Below are 12,867 nucleotides of genomic sequence, written 5' to 3' on the forward strand. Positions count from 1 at the left end.
CAGGACCCACCTCCGGCAGCAGGACAGGGCCTCCTGCTGGGAAAGGAACCCCATCCCCCGGGCTAGGGCAGAGAGGAGGCACAGGCTGCGGCAAAGGTGAGAAACTCTGGAAAGTTTTTGTTTATTCACGTCAGAGAACACTCTGTACAAATATGACAGGCAATTTTCTTTCCTTGCAAAAAAAAAAAAAAAAAAGTATAAAAATAATCTTTATATATGAATCAAAAGTTCATTTGCAACTGTAAATTTTTCTCTAGGTATCCTTTTCGAGAGGTCTAACTGGTGGTGGACATGAACACTGGGAAGGAGGGCAAGAGCCAGGCAGTACATGAAGAGCTCGAGCTGCACCAAAGCCACGGAGCCTTGTTAACAGGCAGGACCAAGGGATTCCGGTCAGCTCCCATGTGGAGGGGGCAAGGCTCAGGGACTGGCAGCACACAGGCTGGAAGTTCACCCCTCAGAGAGGTCTCACACCTCAGCTGTCTTGCCAGCAGCAGCTGCCTGCTGCCAAACTAGTGTCCCATTGCTCCTCCCGAGTTCTTCATGCTTTCCCCAAAGAGGCTGCCAGTGCTTTGTTACTGCAGAAATGAACAGTCCTTGTGGAGGAGTCCCACGCAGGATGAGAGGGCCTGAGGAGCCGCTCCAGGGACACAGGTCCCAAGCACATGCTCTTCTCACCTCTGCAGGCTCTTCATACTTTACATCCCTTAGTACTGGTGCTGTAGCTGGTTGTGTGGGTCACAGGCAGTGAGCAGCTACGCAGAGAAATTAAACATCAGGTGTTTAAGTGGATGGCTGGAAGCTCCCTGTCTGCAGTAGTCAGCCATGGCCTGGCCCGGCCTGGCTCTCTGTTCAGCAGTTTGCAGAGCAGGAAAGGCAGGACAGCTGCTTCCACTGTGGTGGCAGGAAGATGTGCAAAACTAAAGACACTCACAGGATCTGACCAAAACCCAAAGTTGGGGCTTGCAAAATACAATACAAATTCCATCAGGACATTTTTACTCCAAATAAACTGCACAAGGTCCCAGCCTGGTACCAGCTGATGATCCTAAATAAGCCAACAGCAGACCTTTCATTACAAAACAATGAAGAAAATCTTGCGGAAAAATAATGCAGAGAAAACATCGCAGTAGGTGAAGACCTGCCACAGGATCAGGAATTGGGAGTGTGGGTATGGGCACTAAGGGAGCAAATTCAAATATACAGAAAACCTGATCCTGAGAGAAAAAGGGGTAAAAAAAGCTCACTATTTTGACAACACCTACATAACCTGTCACAGCAAAATACTACTGAATTGTAACTGCTTGGTCACCTTTCAGACAGTTGCAAGTTCAAGTGCAATGACTGGAAAAACCCAGCTATTTGCAAATATGAGCAGGCTCTGATGTCCCTGGAGTACCTTACAGGCACCAGCTGAAGCAGTCTTATCCTTTGAAACATCTCTTCAGTCAGGCAAAACCAAAAATTAAAAATAAAACCATACTGGCACCTCTGCTTTAGCCCTGTAGAAACAGCACAGCTGCTGGACAAGGAGCTGGAGCCCCTGGGGTTGTACATCAGAAGGCTGGTGAAAGCAGACCCAACATTCCTGCTGATGCACCAACAGGGAAAGGCTCGGTGCTCCTGGGTCCTACAAGGAGCACTCAGCTCCTGAATCCCACTAGGAGGCACAGCTGGCTAAAAAAAGTGCTTTTTGTAAAACATACTAGCTTGGTCTGAAGTCACTGAAAGAAATAGACACTTTGGTGCCTTTTTTTTTTTTCCTCTTGATGCCTTTCAGAAATAAAACTACCCCAATCTGAAGCACTAACACAAAGAAATCTAACAAACAACCTCCGGGCTTGTGAACTGACCATGGTATTGGAGCTCCTTGTAGCAGCTGGTACTTAGGAGGTGCAAAGTGCCTCTGGGAGTGCAGGAAAAACCAAGGCATGCAGACTGGAGGAAGCTCAGAGAGGCACGTGGGCAAATTCTGCAGGTGAACTGGGAACACTCAAAACACAGACCCTTTGAAGTGAGGCCCAGGATCCAGTGGAGAGATGCGGGGGGAAAGCTGCACGTGCGTCTTGCACGTGCACCAGAGGAAGAAGCAAACTACGGGGAGGCTCCCAGCCTGCAAGTCCACATCTCTTGGTTCTGAGTCCATTTGAGAGCATCTCTGCATTACTCGGCCATCGAGCTCTAGCACAAAAGGAATCCAAAAACAGACACTTTCCAAAGAGTTACAAAACAGTCCTTGTTTGCAGGGCTCACAGCCGCACTGAGAAGTCAGAGGTTGAGGACAGGCACATCAAAGAGGTCACAAACACCTTCACTCTCATCCAGGTTATAGATGTAGTCGTGATCGCCAGGTGGAGGGGAAAGGCGGAGCAAGGGAGCAAACACTGGGGAAAGAGAAGCCCAGGGTTGGTTACAAAGCTCAGCACTCCCACCCCAGCTGTGAGCTGCCAATAGCACTGAGCAGCGCAGCCACCTCACAGGAACAGTCTTTGAGGTTGCTTCAGTCAGCCTCACAGAACTGAGGAGACTCTTGGCTCTCACACCTCTCTCAGGAACTGGCAGGACAGCAAGAACTGAGTCTGTGTCCAGAGCCCAGAAAAGATGAGGGCGAGTCTGCAGTCACAAGGCTGCCAGCTGGGTAAAGTCACACAGCATAGTCTTCCTCCTGGGAAGGCCACACCATGAACAGAAGACTCTGAGACTCACCTTCAGATGACATCAGCTCTTCCAGCAGCTCAGAGTTCACACATTCTGGGGAAGAGACAAGCATGGTAGCAAAACACTCCGCTCTCCTGGTCTGCTCCTGAGTAGTTCCCCACTTTCCCCACCCTTGTTATCCCTTCTCTGGCTAAGGCACAGCATGTGCAGCAGGCAGTGAAAGGAAGCTTGTGCTTAAAAGAGATAAAACCATGTAGTAAAAGTAATTCCAGCACAAAACACTATGACAGAACTCCAGCTTCTGTGGCTTAGATTGCACAGCCTTAAAGCAGCTGCCCGTGCCAGGGCAACATTACTGGGATCACACAGAGGATGAGAGGCTGCATGGAGTGTGCTGCAAGGACCGTTCCTCTGAGCTCTGCAGTGCTGCTCTCTTCCAGTCCTGAGTGTTGCCTCTGTAGCTGTTGACTCTTTTGTCCTTTGCTCCTGGATTTTTTATATTCCCCCTCCAAACTGGGAAGAATACTCCTTAAAACCAAATACTTTACTGTAGACAGTAAACATCTCCTTTACAATCCACATAGTGACACAGTAGAGTTACTTTGGGTAAGTTACATCTCCTACATGGCTGGCGCTTTGCAGCAGTTTATATCTCACATTGTGAACTCAAACTTACTCTTCAGATGTACTTAGACATCATCAAGACTTCATCCACTATCTGCAGCAGAGGTGCTGGGCAAGGAGGAAGGATGTTCTCCAGGCTGACTGTGGAGCCCAGGGCTAAGAGCACACAGATTGGAGACTCACATGTGTCTGTGTTTGGGTCTGTGGGGATTTTTATCCAAAGGCAGCACCTTCACAAAGCATCTGCTAGAGCATGGAACTAGGGACAGCTGTTGTACATCTCTTGTGACCACCACTGAAGTGCTTGGGTGTACTTGGCCCTTCCTGGCTGTGGAGCTACAAAGTATTTGGCCGGCAGTGAAGAGAAATAAATGTACTGATAAAGTTTCCCAGTTTAGGTTTATGTCAGACCAAATTCCTTCACCTTTTCTGCTTTTAACCCAGAGTCTGTCTCACCATTAGGCAACAACCCACAAATATTCCTTGGGCAGAGTCAGAATTCCAAACACAAGTAACAGCATCTCCCTCCCCTTCTGCTCCAAAATTACCAGCTCCTCCACCACCACCACTGAGAAGTATTTTGAAGAGAGAACACTATCTCCTCAGATTATTTGCTTGGATTAGCCTTAGGCAGCTAAAGCTGAAACAAAACTTAGCAGGGATTTTTCTTTTCCATACTGCTGACAAGCTGAAGGAGGAGCATGGAAATGCTGAGCATGGATTAGCGTCGGCATGGGGACAGGAAAGCCCTTGCTGCTGCGCTGCAGGCAAAATCTAACAGAGGTTGCTGGAAACACGGAGACAGAAAAAGTCATACAGAAACCAGGAATTTTCAGAATGTCTAACTAGTCTTTAGTAGAGGGCCAGCAGCCACCAATGACCACAAGCACCTTACAAAACCACATCCACAAAATAATCCAAAAGGGAGCAAATCAAACAAATTGTCCCTTTTCTGTGGATAGATGGGCACAGAAAAAAAAACCTGTGGTCAGGGAATGAACGTACCTCTCATTGGATCAAACATCTCTGACAGCTCTTTGGGAAGTTCCAGTACTGCAAATACAACAAACCAGATGCTTTGGATCATTACATGTAGAGTCTGAAACGCTTTACAGCAGAATCACCCACAAACCTACTGTGCTCCTTACACACCCAAATAATCCAGAAATTCTGTTCCCACACTCCGTGTCAGATATTTCTGCTGCAATGACAAGTAACAAAACACTTGAGCACCACTACTTTAAAATAAAGTTGTAGGAGCCCTGGGACATGAACATGTTATCACAGTCAGCAGCTGTGTCTGTAAACCTCACCCAGTACACTGCCTTGATTACCTTGTGTAGGATGAGGACATGCCTTTGGAGAGGCACAGTGATAAGATATATGCACATCCAAGGCCTAATGCCACAACCGAGATGACTCCACAGCTCATGCTTCTCTGAGACATGCCAGCAGCAGGGGTGAAAAAAAGCACTGAGTGAGCTGCATTTGAATAAGATTTCTTCTTCTAACCATAACCCAACCTCGAGTGCTTCTGCAGGGAAGTTGGGCTTCAAACCATTCCAGGAGTGTGGTGTGGCTTACCTAGAGGATGCTTTTCGCTCCTTGGGCCAGCCTGCCATTTCCTGGCATAAAGCTCCAGGGTTCCTTTTTTAAAGCACATCAAGGAGCTCCCCAAATATATACTGCAGGGTCACTAAGAACACAAGATCACTAAAGACAGATGAAGTATTCCTGAGCAAAGGAGGAAAAGGGAGACAAGAGCTCTCCTAACATAGAAAACTCCCCAAGTTACAAAGGTGCTCTCAGTGGTGGCTGAAAATTCTGTAGCTTCATGCAGTCTCAAAAACAGGACCTTACTCTACAAAAAGGGTTGAAAGGGAATAATCCTACATGCAACAGCAGAGACGTGTGTCATGAGGATGTCCCTTGCAGATTTTCTAGTACTGATGTCACAGCAGCAGGACACTAGACAAGACACAGTCACCTTGTCACCATGTTTCCTGGCGGCCTCACAGGGCAATGCCTACTCATCCTTCACAGGCTCTGGCTGACAGCAAAGGCAGAATGGAGTTCAGCTCCTTCCTCCAGGCCCAGCAGCCTTTCCCTCACTCCCAGCAGCAGGATTTTGGACTAACACGTGAAACAAGCAGCATACTCACCTCCTGTGGGGTCGGGCTTGATGGGCTCAAAGGAGGTAGAGGTGCTGGGCAGGACAGAGCTGCTGTCCAGCGAGGCTGAGGACTGCAGCAGCTGCGTGTCCAACGCTGCTGGCTGGCCTTCAAAGTCACCACTGCCCTTGGACTCTGCTGCCGGGACATCGCACTCTGGGAACAGCCACAGACACACCCAGGAATGTCATCTCCCACCAGCCCAAAGGCAGCTGCAGCACACTCAGCCCTTGCTGGCAGTGCTTGCCAGGCAGGGAGAAGCTTTCCTGCTTTTCTCCAGGTCCATATTTGGACATATTTCCTGCTGATCAATGAACCTGCATGACCAGCTTCTCCCCTACAGGTGCTCCTACAAGTTGGCACTACCCGCTGAAGCCAAGCGCCTGATCTCCCTGAGTGGCCAGTCCCACTAACCACAGCCAAAGGAAGGGCAGCAGCAAAGGCAGCGATGCCCCTTTGCCAGGAGCTCTCAACACTGCACATCCAGGGCCCAGGAATGTACCCTGCTCTACCAGCCACCAGCCCGTTTCTGCCTCCTGTAGCTGCCTCTCACCTGTGCCTGTGTTTTTCTGTGTGGGAGGCCCATGGTCCTGAGTGCTGGTGGGTGTTGGTGTGGAGGGCTGGGTGCTGCTGGGAACGGAGGCCTCCTGGAAGTGGGCAAGTGGTGGGATTTGCAGTTTCGAGGGTGCAGCTGCCTGGCACTGAATGAGGTCTTCAGGGGGAGGGACAGGGAGTACAACAGGAGGAGAGCTCCAAGTATCTTTGTTTACTAGGAGAACATCAATAGGACCACTTGTGCTCTTCAGGTGGATCTGGTATTTCTTCTGCCCATTTAAGCCCTGAAAAAAATCAAAAGCAAAACACAAACTTACATTAAAAACCATTTTCAAATAGCATATCAATTTTCCACAGGCAAAACATACATGTACACGAACACACACAGAGCCCCTGCACTCTGCCCATTAATTTCTCACTCACCTCAGGGACAGGAACCTCCAGACGTGTGCCAGATGGGGCTCGGATCACGAGGAGGGTGTCTCCTGTGAAAACAGAAGCAGTCAGGACTCCTGGGCACAAGCTGTTGTGATGTTAATTAAGCACTGATGAAGAGCCCCTCCTCAACGCCCCCCCCCTCTCCTGGCAATCCTCCATGGAAGGAAGACATCTACACCCCAAGCACATCATACAGTTCCTAATGTGCCAACGGCCCAGGGCACAAAGAACCTGCAAAGCTTCTCCCAATGCAATCCTGAAGTTTTTTAGCAGTGTCCTTATCAAGATTAATTTCTCTTGTCCTCGCAAGAACTGGCTTAAATTAATTCTTAAGAACACCTGAATCCTAAGGGAAGTATCCTTCATTCTGCTGTCACAAGCTTTTAGATATGAATTAGAAACAAAAGAGCTGCACTGCCAGCAGAGAGATTGGGTTGAACCAGGCTCAGAGCCAGGCTGCCAACCTCAGGCTGGTGTCCCAACACCCGAAACAACACTCCCCAGTCTCTACTGGCCAGAGCTGTCTTAGTTGGACTGGATCCTCCACAGAGCCCAGCTCATGTGGGGCTGGAAGCCAGGCTGACAGCATCCTTCCTTTCCAAGTTCTGCAGCTCCTTAAGACCTGCACCCTAATAACGCAACAGTCACAGGCAAGCAGCTCCCAGCCCAAATCTGGGTTTAGAGAAACATGAACAGAGAAATACCAGAGCTGTGAATATCTGACATATTTAGATCAAGCAGCTTGCAGCTTTCACTTTGAATGTTTAAGCTTTAGTGTGGTTAATATTCACAATTCCCCAGTATTCTGATTAAGCTTCACGTGGTAATTAACACAGAAGATCCCCAGAGTGATGAGAGTGGACAGCAGAAAAGCACATCCCTTAACTTCAGGCTGGCAATCAAAAGTCAGATCAGCAAAAGGTAAAGGGATTAAAAACAACATGGGATTTGTCAATTGGATGGGACTTGTTTAACAAACCTACACTTAAGAAAAATGTGAAAAACATTTTAAATGCATTATAAAGCTCAAAGACACTATCTCAAGCTGTAAGACCTGTTAGTTTCAAAGACAGGTGCTAGGTTTGTATCTCCTTTGATAAATATGTCCCAAATACTTGTACAAAACAGCACCCAGTAAGTTTCCACTTCCTTTTTGAATCTGCAAGTGCAAAATGCATCACAGCAACAGATGCAGAAATTAGGTTTCCCAGTCACTAAAAACTGACATATACTTACTTCTTTCTTTTTTAAATTGATCTCTATTTGACAAGAGTCCAAGAGTGGAAATCTTGGAGCAAGCAAGTTCAATAGCAGTCAGTTAGAAAAACCAACAGCTGAAAATCAGCCTGCACCAGAGTTTGAGAACACAAGAGGTCCACCAAAGAACCTCTGTAAGACTCGGGTGTTCAGGAGAGGAAAAAGACCCATATAAGGCACATTCATACAGGAAAACTGGACAGGCAATGGAAAACCATGGATGAAAGCCTCCATTCTAGAGGGAATTGACACCTACCCTCAGTAAGATCTAATCTCTGCATGTTTTGGTGAGGTCTGACCTCAAACACAAAGTGGTTTACAAAAACCAGGTGCAATGAAATGCAAAACACTCAACCAGCCAAGCAATGAGCTGTCTGCTGGTCTCCAGTAAACTCTTCCAGACTGTTACGAGTGATCTGGCCCCCAGCACTGTCAAACTGAAAACACAATCCCTGCCCCCAAAAGTGCAGCTTCAACCAGAAGAAACAGTAAAGCCAAGGGGGTGGTGATGCAGCCGTTACACCAGCAGGAACTTGGTGAACAAGGAAAGCACAAAGGCAGCGACAGCAAACATTGGAGCTGATGAAGTGCAGGGTGAGAGAAGTGCTTGGAGGAGATGAGGAGAGCCAGACACAGGTGAGATTATGCATGGCTGGAGGCAGCCAGGATAAACAGCTTCAATCTCTGCAGCAACCAAGCAGAAGAAGGTTGCCATGTCAGGAGAGGTCAGGCACCCACTGAAGCAGAAAGGAACTGTGACTCCACTACAGCTGGGAAGAGCAGTTTGTGTACTGAGGCTGCCTCACTGCCTGCTGGCCACCAGGCATTAATCTGGTCTTACATCTGTCATCAGAACTGGCAGCAGAAGAAACAAAGACTCCTGTGGGTTTTCTTCACTTTTGCCCAGAGGCAGAACACAGGACTTTTGATACAGGCCCCCCCAACTTTAGGAATGGAGTGAGGGCAGAGCAAGTGGTGCATTCCCTTCTGTCCTCTACTGTCCCCTTCCTGCATACTTGTTGGCAGGGGAAATGATGTAGCTGATGGACCACCTTTAATACTATTTCCCTGCTTACACCATGGTTTCTACTGTGAAATAAAATTTGCTTCCTGTCATTAGAACATTGTCCACCCAAGCCTTAAAATTAAGGGCTTCTAACATAACACACATACCCCCACACAGTGAAAACCAGCAAGAAGACTTCCTTAGGAGCAGCACCTCTCTATTCCTTTAAGCACAAGTAAAAGATATGGCCTGTCCCCTCTAATGGAGACGAGAAAGCTACAACTCAGTGGTGCACAAACCCAGGACAGCATCAGAGCTGACATTACATTTCGCTTGATGCTGTTGGAGAAAGGAGAGCAGCTGGGACAGACTGACAGGCCTGCAGCCTCACATCTTTACAATGGAGCACCTCATTGAAAATGAGCACTTCCTCACCTGTGAAGCACTTGCAGATATCTTCATGTGTCACATATGCTAATGTTCCCAAGGTTAAGGAGAAAAGCTGCAGCTTCCTGCACAGACAGAGAGCTCAAGGGGCACCTGGTGTTTCCTTCCTGAGCACAAGGAACATCATTCCCAGAAGGCTCTCCATGCCACACTCTGAAGTGGTCTGCAGGTGAGGTCTGCAAGCTCCATGCCCATCAGAGCTGACATCCTGAGATAGTTAAGCCACAAGAGCTGCTCTGCACTCTGGAAAGTGGCACCTGTGACTCAGAAAGAAGCACTTTTCTCACTGTGGTAAACATTACTATGTTTTTTACTTCCAAAAGCCAGAGGAGAAGCTGGATGCAGAGAAAAGCAGGTCTCCAGGCTGGACAATTACCCTAATTTCAAACCAAGGTGCTGCCTTTTGACCCTTTCAGTGCAGGTTCTCCAGCAGCAACAGGTCAGCACCCACCAAGCCCTCAGGTCTCTGCTTCCCAGCCCAGCTAGTGAACATGGAGACAGAGCCACCAGTTCACACAAAGGATATCGACTGTTCTGCATGTCTTCTGTAACATTTTTGATGCTCTGCTGAACCCACATCTTCTGCTGCTCCAGCTCCTGTTCCCGCTGCTCCAAGTCCTCAATGTCTGCCTTCAGCTCAATCAGTTTGTGAGCTATTTCACGTGTGTTGCAGCCAGGACCCACCCCCCTGGGTAAAGCAAAAATGGGTGAGATGTATTAGCCTCTGGAGGCACCCAGACCAACCCCAACCTCTCTGCCAGCCTCTTATTCCCACCTGTGTCAAACATCAATGTCAGATTGCCTGGGAAGCTGTGTCTGTACCCACTCTAGATCCCCACTTCCCACCATAGCAATGTTTGGTACACTTTTCTACTTCTGACAGTCTAGCAGGACTCCTCCCCACCTCCAGTGCCATGACAGGTATCTTTTCTAGACCAAGACAGTGCAAATACTTAGTTTGCACCAAAATAACACCTTTGCTGTAAGAGAGACACCATACGTACTTCAGCTTTCCTCACTGTGCCATCAGCACAGCCCAGCTGGGGGAGGCAAGAGGACCACTGAGGAACCTCCCTCTGCACACAGCATTTTAATCCCACTGTCACTTAAACCTGCACTAGGAGGGACCTGTGAACGATTTAGACCATCTCTACCACTCACTTCCACTGGATACTGTTCTTGGACTTCTTCTCAATCAACCCGATGCCTTCCAGGACATTCGTGATATCGTAGATCCGTCGCTTCTGTCGCACAGCCAAGGTATCTGCAGCCTGAAAAAGGTTAAGACACTTAATTCCAAACTCTCAGTCATGTTTAGCTCCTTCCTGCCTAGAAGATTAACTCCTGGCCAAGTACTTCGCTCCCCATTTCATACCTCTCCTGTTCCAGTGTTTCAAGTTACACAGCCGTGTTCTTGATCTCATATGACCATGAGAAGAAGTCACTCATTCTTCTTTTTTTCTTACCCCACAGCCTCCCCATTAAAAACAAACCAAATTCCAGCACTCCTGCTCGCAGTGGATCCAAAAATCACCATTCTCCAGTAGAAAAGCGGTGCTAGAACATAGTAGTTCAGCAGCCTAAAAATTTAGTGCTCCCTCAGGGTAGAGATGGAGATGGGAAGGGGAATGCTGAGAGCTGTCTGTGCAATACTTCAGTGAAATCAACATTCACAAGGTCTTTTCTAAAGCTGATCTGATGCCACTTGACAAAGAATCAATATCTTTTCAAGAGAGTCCTCTGTTTGAATGACATGACTCCAAGTGGAGAGTAACCATGAGCACGCCTGGGGCTTCCCTGCCTTGCTCACATAACCCTCTTCCCCTCCGGTTTCAGGATTTGAGGAATGGCACTGTCTCCACTACCACACGGCAACCTGGCACCAGCAAGAGTTAATGTGTGCACAGCCAGGACCAACAATGTCAGTGGCAGTGTAGACACAGCAGGGCAGCACAGGAACCATGTCTCTGTCACCTACCAGTGACAGGCCAGGACTTCGGAGATCCTACACCACACAACTACATAAATCACACTGACTAACACCAACTCCCTTAATGGACATTTGAAGAAGAAAAATATTGTCAAATCCAATGAGAAAACAATTTGGCCCAGGCATGGAGCCAGGAAACTCCTTCAGCCCTGCATTACTAGGGCTTTCTGGCACTCGTCTGTCTCACACACATGCCCACATAAGAGATGCTTATATAAACCACAGCAAAGGAACTTCCCCTACAGGAAAGGCCAGAGATTAAGTACTATACATTGACAGTGTTACTTCCTCTAGGTGAAGATCTTAAAATGCAGAAGCAACATGATTTCACACAGCACTTCTCCACTGCCTAAAGGCATGGGGAACAACCTCTGGCAGGTGACTCTGACCACACTCCCCATCCTGGTGCGTGCCAGGAGGGTTAAGTGCTGTACGGACAGTTTCTATAGGCATGTGTTTCTGTAGATGTCTGAGGCTTTGGTGACAGTGATCAAGTACAGGGTAAGAACACAGAACAGAACAAGGTGGTCAAACGGATCTGCAACTGAAGCACACAAACACCTGCAACGTATGGCAAAGTCCTGGCGAAAGAAGAGTGCCCGGGACAACCCGATGGCGTGGGGAGAAGGGCTGGGAAGGAGGAGCAGGTGAGGGTGTGAGACCGGCCAGTGCAGAGCCCTCAGTGTACGGCCGGCAGCTCTGCCGCACCCCCAAGAACCCCGCTTTCCGAGCACCTAGAAACAGAGGATCAGTACGGCTGGAAAAGCCCTCCATGATCATCGATCCCAGCCCCTAGACCCCACCACTGAACCATGTTCCTAAGCACCAAATCCACAAACCTTTTGAGCAGGGACAGTGACTCCACCGCTGCCCTGAGCAGCCCATTCCACCAGTGCCTCAGCACTCTTGCCGTGAAGAAATTTTTCCTGGAATCCAATCTAAACCACCTGCTGCACCGGGCGCTGCCATGTCCCCGTTCTCCCCCTCCAAACCTGCTCCAGCCGCCGGAGGACCGGTCCCGCCGGAGCCCCGCTCTCCCGGCGGCCGCTCCCTCCGAGCCCACCCCCGGGGCGGCGGAGCCCTCGCCCCCCGCCGGCTGCCCCCGCACCAGCTTGAGGTCGAGCACGCCGTCCTTGGCCTCCTGCAGCAGCGACACGAACTTGGTGGTCAGCAGCCCCAGGCTCTTCTCGTGCCGGCTGGGCGCGCCCGCAGCCCCGCTGCCACCCCCGGGGGGCTGCGCCCCGCACTCCGCCATCTGCCCGCCGCCGGCTCCGGGGCCGCGCATCCGCTTCCGGGCCGCGGGGCTCCCCGGGAACCTCCGGGGCGGGGACGGCGACGGGGCGGGGACGGGGGACTCCCCCCCACCGCCTCCCGGGGGTCCGGAGCTGTTCCGCTGTGCTCCCGGTGTTCCGTCAGCCCCGTCGGTTTGGGGTCCCCCGGCTAAAGCCAGGGGTGCGTCCATCCCCTCGCCGTTCTGCGGTGCCAAAGTCAAACTCCCGCCCTGTGGTGCCGAAGCCAAACCTCAGCCATGTACCCAGCTCTCACCGCCCGGGTGACAGGGGCGGTTTGCTGCTCCAGCACACCCAGTGCCGGGAGAATCCTCCAGCCTGTGCCCGGGGAAGGCAGCTTGTGGCAGGGACACATCTCCAGGTCCATCTGCAGCCGTGGAGGGCGCATCCCCACGTTCTCGCCTCCGGGTCAGGCTGGCACAGCACACCCCT

General features: G+C 49.9%; 2 protein-coding genes across 3 annotated transcripts in view; both read right to left on the bottom strand.

Moving 5' to 3' along the window:
• The window catches only part of LOC137481309 (C-signal-like), a 57,248-nt gene extending 56,408 nt beyond the window's left edge, over window positions 1-840 (bottom strand). Inside the window, exon 1 of the mRNA XM_068202985.1 lies at window positions 828-840. The gene's annotated coding sequence lies outside the window, so the exon portion shown is untranslated. The remainder of the gene's footprint in view (window positions 1-827) is intronic.
• E2F4 (E2F transcription factor 4) lies at window positions 94-12,760 on the bottom strand. Of its 2 annotated transcripts, XM_068202973.1 has the most exons (10): window positions 12,255-12,760; window positions 10,318-10,427; window positions 9,681-9,844; window positions 9,145-9,186; window positions 6,432-6,493; window positions 6,007-6,292; window positions 5,445-5,609; window positions 4,288-4,335; window positions 2,707-2,751; window positions 94-2,384 (listed from the first exon to the last, which is right to left on the bottom strand). In XM_068202973.1, the coding sequence occupies exons 1-10, from the start codon at window positions 12,606-12,608 to the stop codon at window positions 2,269-2,271; spliced, it is 1,392 nt and encodes a 463-aa protein (XP_068059074.1). In that variant the 5' UTR covers window positions 12,609-12,760; the 3' UTR covers window positions 94-2,268. The 2 variants fall into 2 exon arrangements, with proteins under 2 accessions (XP_068059074.1, XP_068059075.1); XM_068202974.1 differs by lacking the exon at window positions 4,288-4,335.
• Window positions 12,761-12,867: the final 107 nt, after the last annotated feature.

Source organism: Anomalospiza imberbis, chromosome 12 (genome assembly GCF_031753505.1).
Source record: "Anomalospiza imberbis isolate Cuckoo-Finch-1a 21T00152 chromosome 12, ASM3175350v1, whole genome shotgun sequence".
Lineage (NCBI taxonomy): Eukaryota > Metazoa > Chordata > Aves > Passeriformes > Viduidae > Anomalospiza > Anomalospiza imberbis.